Genomic DNA, 15029 nt, shown 5'->3' on the forward strand with positions numbered 1-15029 from the left:
TATGCCTTCAGATCAAAGGGTTTGTAAGGTCAAGAGAAACATTTTAAGCACCTTCAAGTTTTGAATACGCTCTATTTTTAACAGTTTATGCACAATTCACATTCATTTATGTATTTAATACATACCTGCATTATACATATAATTTACACATATTATATACGATATACATATTTTGTTGAACACAACAGAATTATTATTTCAGTAATAATGTATACATGAAGAGACGTGCAGAAGCAGATGACGTCACGCACCTCCTCCCTCTGTCTTCCGGCTCGGAACCGAAGCTGAGCAACCGAGTGCGATCCAGTCCCGAGTGTGAAAGACGCTGCTGTGCCAGACATGGCAGGCTTTGCGAACAAGTTGAGCTCTTACTCTATCGTTCAGTTGAACGAGCTTGTCGAAGACGACGAGAAGCTCAATACAATTATCAGCGACATGGAGGAGGTAAGTTTCTTTTCTTTGGAAACAGCGTCGCGAAAGTTAACGTGTTTACTTGGATCCAACTGCAAGCCGTTTATCAGACGGGCTCCTTGTCGGGCCGTGTTTATTTTCAAGTCGTTTGTTTCTCTATCATCGTGTCATTAGAGTTCACTGAGAACTACTTACATGTGATCGCGTGTGAATTCTGTTGAGTTTGCTTTCGACGTCGTTGACTGTGTTTAAAATGTCATTCATTAAACTGTGTATTTTCCTGTTAGGCAAAGTGGCCTTGTCACAGACCCACACATAGACAGTGCTTCACAAACGAACCTCAGTGGCTTTTCAGTCATTGTCTTTTACAGTACATTTCAGACATACTCATAAATGTTATGAGTTATGTAACAGTTACATACGAGTCTTCCACATGTAATGTCTGTTTTTATTAATCTTAGTTTAGCATGCCATGTCTTAAGGGGCAATATCTCATGAATTGAGAATAAGAACATTTTACATAACGTCATAAGATATTTCATTTCATGTTAGTATTGTTCGTTTTTATTTGTTGTTTGTTTTATAAATGATATTAAGTTGACGATCAGCTTTTAATGTCTTCCATTGTTAAAGCTGACAAACTCCACAGTGGATTTGATAATAACAACTTCACTGCTTATGATACACACAAAACAACCGAATTCACTGTTGATTTTTCGTGACATTAATTCTGGATCCATGATATACAGATCGGCTCATGCCATAATAAGATTTTTATAGTGATGTCGTTTATAACTGTTGAAGCAAAAGCACATTGCTCAAATACACATCATCACTCACTGTGTAAGTTCAAAGCTCGGTTGTGTTTGCAGATCATCGATTAAATGGTGTATGGTGCATGTGTTCACAGCTTTGAGTTGATTTAACCTTCAAATTCTTGAAATTATGGTTGAACTTGATTTTGCTGTGTCCTGGAAACATGTTTCATTTGGCAACTTTAAGTGGCAACTTAACTGTATTGTCATAAGGATATTTAGTGACCTTAATTCTAAACTAAGGGTTGAGAATTAACCAGGGCTGATAAAAGAGTAAGTTATTCCAGAAATAGATTTGCCACGTTCCTTGTTTAAATAAACACCCCTCTTACACATCAGTGTCTGAAGAACATGACAGAAACATGGTTAATGCTGGTAGGGTGTTCCACAAGCTGAGAATAGTAACGTATGCTAAAAGTTACTTACCACATACACGGAAGGGTATATTCATTTTACTACAGACTTACAAATAGGCCTGCATGTCTGTGAAGGACTATTTAAACATTATGGAGTCGTCCAAAATCAGACCTGAAGAGGAGTAGGCTTATGTTATCCGCAGAACAAAATGATTGGCATTTCGCAAGCGAGGGCTTGGTTTATTAACAGGAGAATTGGGATTGGAGGAGGCTTCCAGTTAATGTAGTTGAATGTTCTTAATGGATATCTCATGTGGATGAGTCATTAGAGGCAATAAATACCTGTTCTTTTGTGAACTGCTTCCACATGATTTTATTTCTAAAGAGATTTCTAATATGTGGCCATGTGTGACAAAAAATATAGGCTACAACAAAAATATTTTGGTAATGACCTCAGTGAGTCAATTATATCTTTTGGGCAGTACAGCTTTGCCTCTGATGCAGTGCATTCATTGTGATCAGAGGCTTAAGGTGGGGCAGGGCTTGACATTTAGCATTGCCACGTGGTAATCCTTAGGACAAGTACATTTGTCATTCACTTGTCCGAGTTCAAATATTACTCGTGCGAAGATAAAAAACGATATTTTATTGGAAGTGTCAATATAATTGTTTCAGATCCTGATTGGTAACGTTTGCTTCTAAGCGTTTTGTGTCCACTGCGGCCACCTAAAGGCCAGTAGTAATTATGATTAGTGTCAGTGCTGTATGTTAACTTTTTTGCACACAGCACTGGTGCTACAGAGCCCAAACAGATGTAGGCTTGTGTTTCTTGCGTTCATTACTTGAATAGCCAGGTAACTGACAAATTAAAACAATGCTACATAAAGATGGATAAATTAGGGCCATATAATTTTTAGTTTGCCTTAATTTGTTAAATGTTTTCTAAGTTCTGTCTATTACATTCTTTACAATATACTGTATATTTGTCCAAATAAATTACTGTAATATACCATATATTTACTATGATAAACTGTAGTAAAACTCCGAGATACTATAGTGTTTTTTTAACCTTACTATAGTGTAGTACAGTTTTTACTACAGTTTATCAATTTACTACAAGGGTTCTACAATTTCCTTTAGCAAATAATACAGTACTTTTTCATCTGAGTGTTCAAGTTAACCAGACTTTTATTTTGACAGTTAGTCGGGAAGATGCTTGAGGTTTAGTGTTTGCTTGATGATAGCTGTACTCAAACAGTAAAATGCTCAAAAAATAAACTCTCAGAGATGAAGTTCATGTGTTTATATCTTCATACAGTGCAGATGCAGACAATTCCTCTACCATCACTCGTGTAGTGTGTTAAATTGTGCACCTCATCGGCAGAAAAGCCGATGACATATTTTAAGGGTAAGTTCACCCAAAAATCAACTTTGTTACTCACCCACATGACGTTAAACATGTTAAGAGAACTTCGGCATCTTCAGAGCAAAAATAAAGATGTTTAGGTGACATCAAAAGATTTCCAGGCCTCCTCATAGACATCATGGGGTCATGGTGTTTTTGCTAATGTCCAGAAAAGTACTAAAGACATCTAAAGATATATTTCCTGTAGCTCAGTGGTAAAAGCATTGTATTAACAACATAAGGTTGTGAGTTCGATCCCAGGGGATTGCACATACCTATGAATTTATAGGATAATGCAATGTAAGTCGCTTTGGATAAAAGCGTCTGCCAAATGTAATTGTAATGTAATGTAATCTTTAAAGTGGTCCATCCGCACAAAGTGCGCATTCACAAGTGCATTTCTTCTTTGTCTTGTGCTTCTTCCTCGTTGTGAGTCAAATAGGGGCAACCCCCATGCGGCGTTCTGTGAACAGACCTAATATGCATGCGTCAAAGTGCTCTCGTCCAAGAAGAAGACGAAGAAGTGCTTTCGTGAACGAGCGCCATACACTGACAAGACAGAGGAGAATATATCGATTTAAGTCTGTATTTTGGTTTGTTTTTCGCACATAAAGCATTCTTGTTGCTTCAAAAAATTCAACTGAGCCACTATGCATGGATGGACCAATTTAACAATGTCTTTAGGACTTTTCTGGACCTTGGCAAAAACTAACACCATGATGTCTCTTGGATGTCACCTAAATATCTTTATTTGTGCTCCGAAGATGCCTGAAGTTCTCTAAACATGTTTAAGGTCACGTGGGTTAGTGAAAACTATTTTTTTGGGTGAACTTCCCCCTTTAAATATAAGGATTCTGCGTCCGCATGTAGTTAAATGGACTCAAAGCGGTGTGTCATTTATAAATGTCACACACAAACAAGCACAACCAATACAAACACAATTCACAAAACCCCGCAGCTCTGTCTGATTCACTGATTCTTATTATTTTTAGCACATACCAATTTTTCTGTAGCACTGTAATATTATAATTTTTTCAAGTTACTTGTCTGGTTCGTCAAGAAAAAGTCTTCCTCACTTGCCCATACAAAACATTCACTTGTCCCGGACAAGCGTTAATGTCGAGCCCTGAGCCCATCGATTGAAAAAAACTAGCTGATTCAAGTCTATTCCATTTGTGCATAACTAATTTTAAGCTTCTTAACTGATTCTCAATGGTGAGTCTGTTTTTACGCATAGAGTAAGGCATGTCGTCAATGATCCCAATGTCATTTCTTTGATCTCGGCTTTGTCAACAAATGACATAAGTTACTTTGTAGGTTTAACGCATGCTTTATGTTTGTTTGATCTTTCCTTCTACATCTCAATACGCCTTTGCATTACTGCTCTCTGTTTGCCCAAACGCCATTTTATTGTATGCTGTTGTCTATTTTCCTGGACGTTCACTCTATTGCCTGTATCTGCAACATGATGCTGTGAGAGAGTTATGCACTTTGCGGAAAAGTGAAAATATTTCTCTTTAACACCCTTCAGCAATGTTGCAAACCTTTAAACCACACAAGACATGAAAGAGCATACATGCACCTCCTGAAAGGAATTGTTCACTTTCAACATCCATTTTCATGATAATTTACGTAGGCAGTACCAAGTCAGTGTTTACAAATGTGGAGAGGGAGGAAAGATCAAAAGTTGTTGAATGTTCAATGACACCTATTGAATTGTCTTTGTGTCAGTTTTTATTTAAAATGGTAATTCTGTGTGTGTATCCTGGTTTTTGCCTACGCCAAGCGTGATCTTTTCAACGTAATTTTGTATTACGTGAAGGCGTGATCGCGCTTCGCAGGACAGAGCAAGAAGAACATTTGTTTTTATAAAGCATATACATTTAAAACAAAAAAATTAGAAAATGACTTGTCGTTTCACTAGATAAGACCCTTATTAATCGTCTGGAATAGTTTAAAGCCCTTTGAAGCTGCACTGAAACTGTAATTTTGACCTTCAACCATTTGGAGTCCATTGAAATCCACTATATGGAGAATAATCCTGGAATGTTTTGATCAAAAACCTTAATTTCTCTCTGACTAAAGAAAAAAAATACATATACATCTTTGATGACAACAGGGGTGAGAAAATTATCATGAAAATATATGTTGAAAGTGGACAATTCCTTTAAATACAATCATGTCCATTTGTATTGAGGGGTACCGTCTTTGTTGTATTCCCAGATTAAAGGTGTACAACAGAACAAGGAGATGACATTGGCTACTAACCGTCTTCTGGCTGAAAAGAACCTTGAACTCCAGCCCAGGCTAGACCACCAAAAAAACGAGCTTACCAAACGCTACCGGTGCCTACAGGAGCAGTTTGAGGCGTATCAGCTGCGCAAGTCCACTCTGGGTAAGAAACGTGGGATGAAAACCCCTTTTGCCTTCTTATGTAGCATATGTTCATCATGCTTTCATATCTGTACTTACAAAACTGTGTTGTAATGTACTTATTTGCCTTGTGGACTGTTTTTGAGAAGCTGCAGTGGAGAAAAGGTACATTTGTGAAACTGCCCTCTGGGCTTCAACACATACTGGTATTGTTGTAGCATGTGACCATATTGACTTAGTCATCTAAGGCCTGTTTTTCTGGTTTGCACAATTTTCATGAAGTCTTGTACAACTAGATCTTTGTGCTTCACTTGTTTATGTGTCTTCCTCATGGAGGCAGTAGGCAAAACTATGTTGTGTGTAACACATCAGCGTGTCACACCTGAGACGGATCTGTGACTTCGAAGAGAACAGGGAACAGTATTTAGTGACAATCCACACCCATGTGCTGTGTGTCGGTATCATAAATAAAGTGCTGTCATTGATTGCCCTTTGTGACACCGCGGTTGCCTGGAAACAGGCAAACAACATAACAGTTTAGTTTTACCATACAGTCTTTGAGTTATGATGTAGTCTCCCTCACTGTATGCTGGATACAGTATTTAATTTGTGGAGCATAGGGCTGGGCGGCAAGAAGTCTGATATTAACTCTGTGATCTGTGATTACTTTCTTGGCAAAAAACAACTGAGCACCACTGAGACTATCGCCAAAGTCTTGCATGTATAAGAGCATTAAAGTTCCAATCAATTGACAGAAATGCAATATAATATACATAACTATTGACAGAAATGCAATATAATATACATAACTATATCTTCAAAGGTGAATAAAGACCTTACATAATGTGCAGTTTAAAGTGCAGGTTTTCATTATGACTAAAACAAAGGTTGGTTGTTTACACCTTAGGTTCTTTTGTCTCTGCCTCCCCACACTCATATTTAGTGGTCTAGTGATGCACAAACTTGTGGTCTAGTGAGGCACAGCTATCTTACTTGTTTTTTAGCACAAAGGAAGGAAACTGTAAATTGTCATCTGTATATAGTTGAAGAGAATATTAGCCGCTTCGGAAGAATGTAGGTTACCCACTTTTTCAGGCTTTTTTCAAGGATTTACTGGCTCAGCAGCAGTGTTGCGGCAGAGCATCTGGACAGGGTTGCCGACAAGGCCAGTCAGCTGTTCACTTGACCCAGATAAACATAAGCCCGGTCTTCAGGCTAAATTGTGTGGTGAGGTTCCTGTGTGTACATTAACCCGCAGTCACCTCCATTCCTAAAGCCGAGCCATGACAACAGAACAGCTCTGTCAGGGTGTGGCTTTGTGTCTTGAAACGTGTCTGGGGATGGAGAGCAGGAACACATACACGCACACAAACAAACATGGACTCACACACACTCGCTGGATTTTCCCTTTTTGTCCTCCTTCTCACACCCTTGCGTTCAGCACAAAGAAAGCAGGGCTGGATGTTGACAGACTGCAGTCTCATGATCTGCCCGACATTAGTGAAGTGTTTATAATGAAACTTTTAAGTAGTACATGAAGCCAGAGGTTACGCTACACTTTCTCATCGTCTGTCATTTTGACGTACATTCTTGTGAAAAATCTGTCATAATCTATTACCCATCACTACAGAATGGTGCAAGGTGGCGTTATGTGCTAATTAGCATGTTCATAACGTCATTGCAATCGTACTCATGTTTACTCTGTGAATACAAATTAATTCCCAATAAAGCCGTTGTTGTTTATATATTTAATGTTTCTATTGTCAGAGACAAAAAATAATTACTGGCAAATGTTCATATAGCTCCACACTGCCAACCTTCGCTGACTGCGCATGCTTTTTTCAAACCGATGAGGCGTATTGTAATCTGACAAAATGACGGACGGCCTTCAGATTTTTCTGTCACTGGTAAAAATAAATCTTTCAATGCCGTAGAATATTCGGTTAGCTCGACCTCTGTGTGAAGCGGCATCCATGCAATAAACATTTGAAGCAACAGCTTTTACGGTCTCTTTAATTGTTTATATATAATGGTATTTTGGCAAAGGCAATATTATCATCCTGGAACCCTGTGTATGCAACATTTGTGCCCTTTTGAAATAGTAGTTGTGTTGGGACTTTCCAAAAACAGTCATTGTTTCTAGCTAATTCATTTTGCGACATTGTGTGCTTTTAAACAAATGTGGAGGAACATTGTGATATTTGATGTATACTGTAAAAGTATACTTCATATTTTGCATCATAGCTACTGGAGAAATAGTATACACATCTTGAGTCGTTCTAAAGTTTGACTGAGAAGGTAATGAGAAAAGATGCCCTCAAAGCGGTTTTTCTTTTGGGTTAGAGGTTTAATTTACTTTACAGTTCAGGTTTGAAGTAGATATAAGCTTTCCTGTAGCTCAGTGGTAAGAGTATTGTGTTAACAACGTATGGTTGTGGGTTCGAGCCGAGGGGATGGCACATCCCTATGTCTAAATGTATAGGATAATGCAATGTAAGTCGCTTTGGATAAAGGCGTCTGCCAAATGCATAAATGTAAAAATGAAAAGTGTGAAAAAATTGGACAAGGTGTTTGGCCCTGTCGCATTTATTGTAGAATTTATTTAATATTAACTCACAATTATAGCACATTATGCACTATATGAATTGGTCATGTGAAAGATTGTAACAGGCATGAAATCCAGTGTTGGACACTTTTGCTTATCTAAGGTTAGTTTGTTTTTATTATTTCATAAAAGCTTATGAAACTATCAACTGGCACCAGACCCAGAAGCAATTGCTCTGCAATAACCAGCTTTTCAGTCATAAAGTTATTTTACAAGTAGCATGTTACTCAACTACTGTATACTATAATTCTCATATGAACATTTGCCATCCTTTTAAATTAAACAGCATTTAATTCATGTTGACTGCAGAATTACTGATTTAGTATTGTTGTAAACAAAGAAATAGTTGTAAATGAAATTTGGAGAACATGGTGACATAACTGACTAGCACAACATGTCATACATTTTTCTTCCCCTCGTCTGGCTGCTGAATATTATGTAGTTGTGAATTATGTGGTTAACTTTGGCTTGTTCACAATGCGGTGGTTTTTCACACACTTGTTTTGTCCCAACCAACAGCACAGTCTGTTCCTATTCTATAGCTCGACTTATTAAAGCAATAAGAGAACCCTCTTCCACTTTTATCTTTTGACACTGAACCGCAAGAGCCAGATGAAGGAAAGGTTACTTTTAACATCCAGTGGCAGCACTTAAAATAATTATTGCATTATTACAATACCAGGGATGGTTGTAGAATCTCAGGATCTTGTCATTTACCATGTGTAGACCTGGCTGTAACAATGATGTCATCACCTCAGCGCGAAAAGTTTATGCACATGCTTCAAATCAGTTTTGCGTGCATCTCCGTGGCTGAATTACAGCGCCACATACTGATTTGGCAGGTATACTACATCGTTTTAAGCCAGTTTAGCGGTTTCATGTGTACGCAGATATTTCTTGAGCCGACCTTGTAAAAAGGAAAAAAAACAAGATGAGCTCTGGCTTTGCGTGGATGTGGCCGTCTGCCGTCTCTTCTGATCACCACAGGACAGGAAAATAAATGTAAATAGATGCAAATCCGGGAGCTGGATGAGCAGATAGGCAGATAAGAAGGGAAGAGGTTTGAAAGTAAAGCAGCCAAAAGTTATATGTCTGATTGTTGTTTTGCTGGTAGTTTTTGGTACATGAAATTAATTTCTCTGTGTCTGAAAAATCACTTTCTGTTTAGAACTATACTGTTCTAACTGCAAAACATGAATTCAAGCAATACAGCAAAACAAATAATTTACTTATAATTTGTGTTAAAACAATAAATGAGGTAACATTTACATGCTTTTATGACATTTATTTCATATTTTACGACGCATAACTTTTTGTTCAAGTTAAGCAGTACTAAATGTTAATGTTCACATTTAAAAAAGCAAATGGAGGATAATGTAAATAGGTTTTACCTAAAGCCTCCAAGGCAACGAATTGTCATAATATCTGAGACTTGTACAATATTAAATTTAAAGCTTTTTTGTCTTTTTTTTCTATTAGACCACATGTCTGGAAACACTTCTTTGGACACATTGCTTGCACTCCTGCAAGCGGAAGGGGCCAAAATCGAGGAAGAAACTGAGGTAATTATTTTCCAGTTGTACCACAAAATGACAAATGTTTCAACACACTTTGAAGTTGCTCACTGCAGACTGTTAGTGTTGGCTAACTCAACAATTGATCAAGTACTCATCAGACATTGATTGTGCTATTACTTCTTTCCTCTTTTCAAATCAGATCATGGCCGATTCTTTCCTTGATGGTGCAGCCCCCCTGGACACATTCATTGATGAGTACCAGAGTAAGAGGAAACTCGCGCACCTGCGCAGAGTGAAGATCGAGAAGCTCCAGGAAATGGTGCTGAAAGGACCCCTGATGGCCCCGGCTGCACCTCAGCCTTCTCGTTCTCAGGACCTACCCTCCACACCAGCTGCTCTCCAGAGAGAGGTCAATGGGTCCCCCATGCCGATGCCCCGCCGGGCTCCACCTCTTCCCCCTTCTAATGTTCCCCAATCTCCCACTATCCAGCAACCTGCAGCTGTCTCCTACCACCCTGTCTCCCCGTTCCCCCCCACCTCTCCATACCCCCCTATCCCTCCCAGGGTCGGAAATCCACCATCAAATCTTAATCAGGGATACCCCAGCATATACATGCAGCAATACCCCCCACCTTTGCCCCAGAGAACCCCTTCACGCATGGCACCCCAGCCAGGCTTCATAATGCAGTGAGGGGAGGGATTACAGTCTGTGGAGAAGAAACAATATGTACACTGGACTTTCGTTCAAGCCGTTTGTAGGTCCTTCAAGCTGCATGTTATATAATATTGTGCACCAGGATGCCGAGATGTAGTTTTGTCATGTGTAATAAAGGAACATGACCATTCTGCAATCTGAGGGATATCTACTACAGGACCTTCAGTTTGCACTTTAGACTTTTGTATTTGATCAGTCACTGCTGGATGCAGAGTCACCCTTAAACTGCTCGGTCCTCTCTACAGTAGAGGTAGATCAAGGCAAATCGCATAGTCAGTTTAAGTTTTACATGTGCTGCAATGGTTTTCTACAAATAGTGAAGATACTAAAATTCCTGAACTTGGGCTGTTCAGTGATGTAAGGCATCTTGGTTATTTGGTTAAATATGAAGAGCTACAATCTGAATGCAAATGCAAAATTATTCAAACTAATATGTCAGTTCATCCACTTTAATATCGTCTGACATTTCATACCTGCAAAAGCTGCTTTAACATTGCAAAGGTGATCTTATGCAAACAGACCGAGACTGAACTGTGCCACATTTTTGGGAGAGGATGGATGTAAATGGACGGAAGGCATTTTTGCTCTCCAGGTTATCTCGGGCCTTCAGCCAGAGATGTTACTTTTTGAGTGAATTCAGTTCTTATCAATGTGATTGTGCTGATAGCAGTAGAACAGTGTGATTTATACAAATTTATTTTTTAAAAGAAGCTAGAGAGAGGACCGTAATGCCTTACGCATCTTAAATATGAGCAAATTCATTCTGACGGAAGGAGTTAATTTGCTTCCGTGTGGGGGAAATGTGTAAATGGGTCATTTTTAGTAAATGAGTCATGTGTGTGTGAAAGTTTTTGAGGTATATGTGCTTGTACTGTCTTATTATCCTGCATACTTAAACTGATGCTCTATGCATAATATAACATTTATTGTTTATATCTAACACATTATTCATTCTTGTGCTTATTTTTGCCGTCTGGTGTGAAGATGATAATTGAAGAAGGGCTTCCATTCTATAAACACTTTATCTAAATTGACATCGAGAATAATTTTTAGATAACATCAATAACATTTTCAAACATTTCCCTTGAATCTTCGTTTTATTTGGACTTTATTGGGTCATCAGGTCTGTCCATCTTTTCTCCACCTTTTCTGTATATGTGTATATTATGGTTGGCATTGTCTGTGCATGTGACTGAAATAGCCAGTTTGTGCCTATGTTGGGTAAGATGAGGACTTGGTTGCTGTGGTGACCAGTGTGTTTTTTTTCCTTGCCTGGCTTCCCACGCAATAACAAATCACCCAAATCTCCAGAATGCAGAAAGTTCTGTCTTTAAAAATATGCTGTTTCTGCAGGTACATTTTACAAGTGTCCTTTTCCTCAGTGATCTGTGTATGTTATACATAATTTTGTTCTCGTAATCTCACACATTCAGGAAGTTGACATCGTAGAAACAGGAAGAGAAGAGCTTTGTTTAAATGTTGTCTTCTGTTTAATTATTGGTGCTGCAACATTTATCTGTCAGTAACATTCATTTAATGACTTGAGCCAGAAGATCTCTTGCAATACATCAATACACAGGCTCAGTTTGAATATAATGTCACGTTTGTCGAACTTGGGTATCTGTTTAGTTTAAATGCACCAGATTAGTGGTAGAAATATTTGAGTACTCCTTGGATGAGGTTGTAATGTATGTTGTATAATGTCTCAACGGTGACTTAATACCTGTGAAACACTGTGTACTAATGGGTTTGCCAACCATCTGGTAAAACAGCTTTTACCCTTTTTCAAAGATGTGTTTTTTTGTGTTAGAAATCATTTAAGGCCTAGATTTGTAACTGGTTGCTTTGCTGAATGCTGTTGGTGATATAAATAGTGTTTTGTATTCTTATGTAAAATATGCAGACTATCATTAACTAGGTATTGTTCATTGAAAGTGATTTAAATAGTAAACTTAACTTACATTTCTATTTTAAAGGTAATAAATTGTATCCCACCATTCTTCTCTGAGTGAACCTTTTCATGCATTTCCATTAGGCACTTTTCTGTGGATCGTGTGTATTTTAGCTGGGTCCTAACAATGGTGTGGACTCCCCCTAGTGGAAGAAAGTGGAAGTGCTTGTTTTAATAGTGCATGCAGTTCCAAAAGTTTATATTTAGGCTTTGCCCCGTCTATGAGAACAAGGATAACGTCTCAAAATCAAATCAAACGAGCATCAAATTTAGATTCAAACCATTTATTTCACTAAGATTTTTAGTATTGACATGACATTACTTAATAACCTTGATATCTTTAATAGCACATTGACTATGTAGAAACCATTCATTTTTTACAGACAGGGGTCACATTATATTAACAGCTATGGGTCGAGAAATGACGCTTAAATGTCTAAACACTAATTACATGATGTACCAATGAAAACATACATTATTATTGTATATAAACAGTGAGTTCGGAGGGCATACATCACAACCCATTTAACCGTTTTATATTAATGCTCAAAACTGAGCAACGTTTTGAAAATATACAGAAAGAACGAAAGAAAGGGTATAAATGCTGAATAAATAGCAACTCAACACATTCGGAGCATTACAGGTCTCCAAAGTAAAGACATGCAGAGCGTAACCATCTGTTTCGCACGTGTCAAACTTTACGTGGCTACGTCATGCCTGCGCCATCGCGTAGAGCGTCACAGCTCCGCCATATTGCAGGAAATCCGTCTGAGGTTTACAGATTAGTGTTTAATCTGATGCGCTGGGAACGAGAGCGTGATTGGAAGTTGCTGCTAGCCATATGGTTAGCTCGAGTGGGCGGGTAAATCTCACAATCGCTAGTTGTCAGACGACAGGACATATGTTTATTAAGACTAATCGGAGGTCTTATGGACGTTATGATTATTTTCGGCTGTCTCGCGAGTGTAAGGCTGGACTGACGAGTTGACATTCTGACTCTGAAAAGTGCGAAATCGGATTATCGTCCAAGATACGCACCAAACCCTAATCATCTCGTGTCTCTGGATCTCGTTTGTACGAGACGAAGATATCTGATAGAGGAAGCCCGATAGCTGAGTGGTCAATGTCAGCTGGAAAAGACCAAGAACGGACTCGATTGTAGCTGTTGATCGGTGATTGTATTTCTTTCCGCGGAGGAAAGCAATCAGATTCGTGTCTGCTGGTCATGGGCAGATCTTCGTGTTATTATGCTGCCCTGTGACCCGTGTACCCAACTGTTGTTCAGCGTTGACTAAATTAGCCACGTTAAAGAATTAAAGCTGAATTTCTCGGACCACTCAGAGTAGCTGGCTACTTCGCGATCCCTTGTTTGGACTCCTCATTTACTGGCTGATAAATCCTGACCGAACTGTGAGAAGATGTCGACCAATGAACCAAAAGAAAAGCTTTCGACCACTGAGCGAATCATTAAAAGTAAGTTTATTTCAAATGACGAAATTCATGTTTGTTAATGTGTTGTCTTTGGTGGTAGACAGAGGGATGTCTAGACAGCGCGCTTGCCAGAGTTACAGTCTTTTTATACAGACGATTAGCTGGCGGATGGTCTCCAACGTTGATCCTTTCATCATATCAGCTCTTTCATTGCAAATCAGGGAAAAAGAGAAATTAGACGTGACACATTTCCCATAACCTACTATTCCTTTATAAAAAATCAGTCAAAGCCACTTTATTAAATGATGAACTTTAAAGTAAAAGCTTCCCCCACAGTTTTGACATTTATGTCCCATTTTTATTAGTTGATTTTCCCTAGTTGATTTTCCCAAGTGCCTCCCTGCCTGCTAAAATATTTTTTATCTTTAGAATAAAACTGCTGCAATCTGCAGCATCAAGTGATTTTCTTTCAACTGATGGGGCAAGTTGCTGGTTAAAGTCTTTTGTATTCACAGTAGCTTGCATCTGGATAAAGCTAGATTGGACTGAAGGTTCCAGTCACACCCGATTCAAGATGTCAAATATTTGTATTTCTGTGTGCACTGCACACACATTAGGTTTGGTCAGAATCGTCACATTTTGGGAATCAGTGGTCAAACAGACAAAATAAAGATCCCCAACAAAGGCCTTCTGTTTTTTTTCATTAAGGTCTCCAGTATGAAGTACATCTAAGTTTTGGAATGTTTACGAGGTTGAGTGTATGAGGAGATGAGAAACGCATGGTTTTCACTGTGTCCACGTCTAAAACCACAGATGCTTTATACTTTTCTTGTGTCACTGTAATGGTTATTATTATATGTTGTTTGAATTTTAGTGAAATATTGGTGGTGTTGGTCAAAACAAAAAATAGAAAACAAAGGATCAAATTAAAGGAATAGTTTATCCAAAAGGAATATAATGGCATCATTCACTTACCCTTAAATTGTTCAAAATTTGTATACAATTCTGCTAATGGAACAAAGATGGATATATGAGTGAATGTTTGTAACCAAACAGTTATTGGTCATGTCACCATTGACTATCATAGTAGGTAAAATAGCTTTTTACTTTTCTGAGGCACTTTTGATAACCATTGTAATTTTTTCCTCTATGGTAGTCGATGGTGCCCCAGAAATGTTTGGTTGTAAGAATTCTACCAAATATCTTTCTCAGTGTTTAGCAGAACAAAGAAATGTATACTGGCCTGGAATAACTTTGGGGCATCAGTAGGGCTGGGCGATATGGCTGAAAACTGTATCACGATATCAGTGTTTCATATCGGTCGATATCGATAATTATTGATATTTTTATGACCCATTTAAAATAAGGACCAGGAGAAAAATATTGTACATTTAAACATTTTTATTTTAAACTTAAACTTCCTCTGATCATAATCCCCTCAGTTATTGAG

At 38.3% G+C, this 15029-nt stretch overlaps 2 protein-coding genes across 3 annotated transcripts in view; both read left to right on the top strand.

The window, feature by feature from the left end:
- Positions 1–227: 227 nt before the first annotated feature.
- Positions 228–12260, top strand: vps37ba (VPS37B subunit of ESCRT-I a). The gene is made up of 4 exons (XM_079488232.1): positions 228–444; positions 5211–5382; positions 9445–9527; positions 9682–12260. Exons 1-4 carry the CDS (start codon positions 340–342, stop codon positions 10171–10173), a joined length of 852 nt encoding a protein of 283 aa, XP_079344358.1. The 5' UTR covers positions 228–339; the 3' UTR covers positions 10174–12260.
- A 627-nt stretch (positions 12261–12887) lies between these two features.
- ppp3cca (protein phosphatase 3, catalytic subunit, gamma isozyme, a) overlaps positions 12888–15029 on the top strand; it is a 36023-nt gene continuing 33881 nt past the window's right edge. The window contains exon 1 of one of the 2 annotated variants that reach the window (XM_079483706.1): positions 12888–13621. In XM_079483706.1, the coding sequence (XP_079339832.1) occupies positions 13567–13621 (55 nt within the window). In that variant the 5' untranslated portion in view covers positions 12888–13566. The remainder of the gene's footprint in view (positions 13622–15029) is intronic. The other variant, XM_079483707.1, reaches the window with a different exon arrangement.

Source organism: Barbatula barbatula (assembly GCF_947034865.1).
Source record: "Barbatula barbatula genome assembly, chromosome: 2".
Classification (NCBI taxonomy): domain Eukaryota; kingdom Metazoa; phylum Chordata; class Actinopteri; order Cypriniformes; family Nemacheilidae; genus Barbatula; species Barbatula barbatula.

What these genes read in the sequence shown, in the direction of transcription:
- vps37ba (XM_079488232.1), top strand. Translation starts at nt 340, where the DNA reads ATGGCAGGCTTTGCGAACAAGTTGAGCTCTTACTCTATCGTTCAGTTG. An exon ending in GCTGCGCAAGTCCACTCTGG is followed by an intron (nt 5,383 to 9,444) that starts GTAAGAAACGTG and finishes TTTTTCTATTAG; the next exon opens with ACCACATGTCTGGAAACACT. An exon ending in AAATCGAGGAAGAAACTGAG is followed by an intron (nt 9,528 to 9,681) that starts GTAATTATTTTC and finishes TTTTCAAATCAG; the next exon opens with ATCATGGCCGATTCTTTCCT.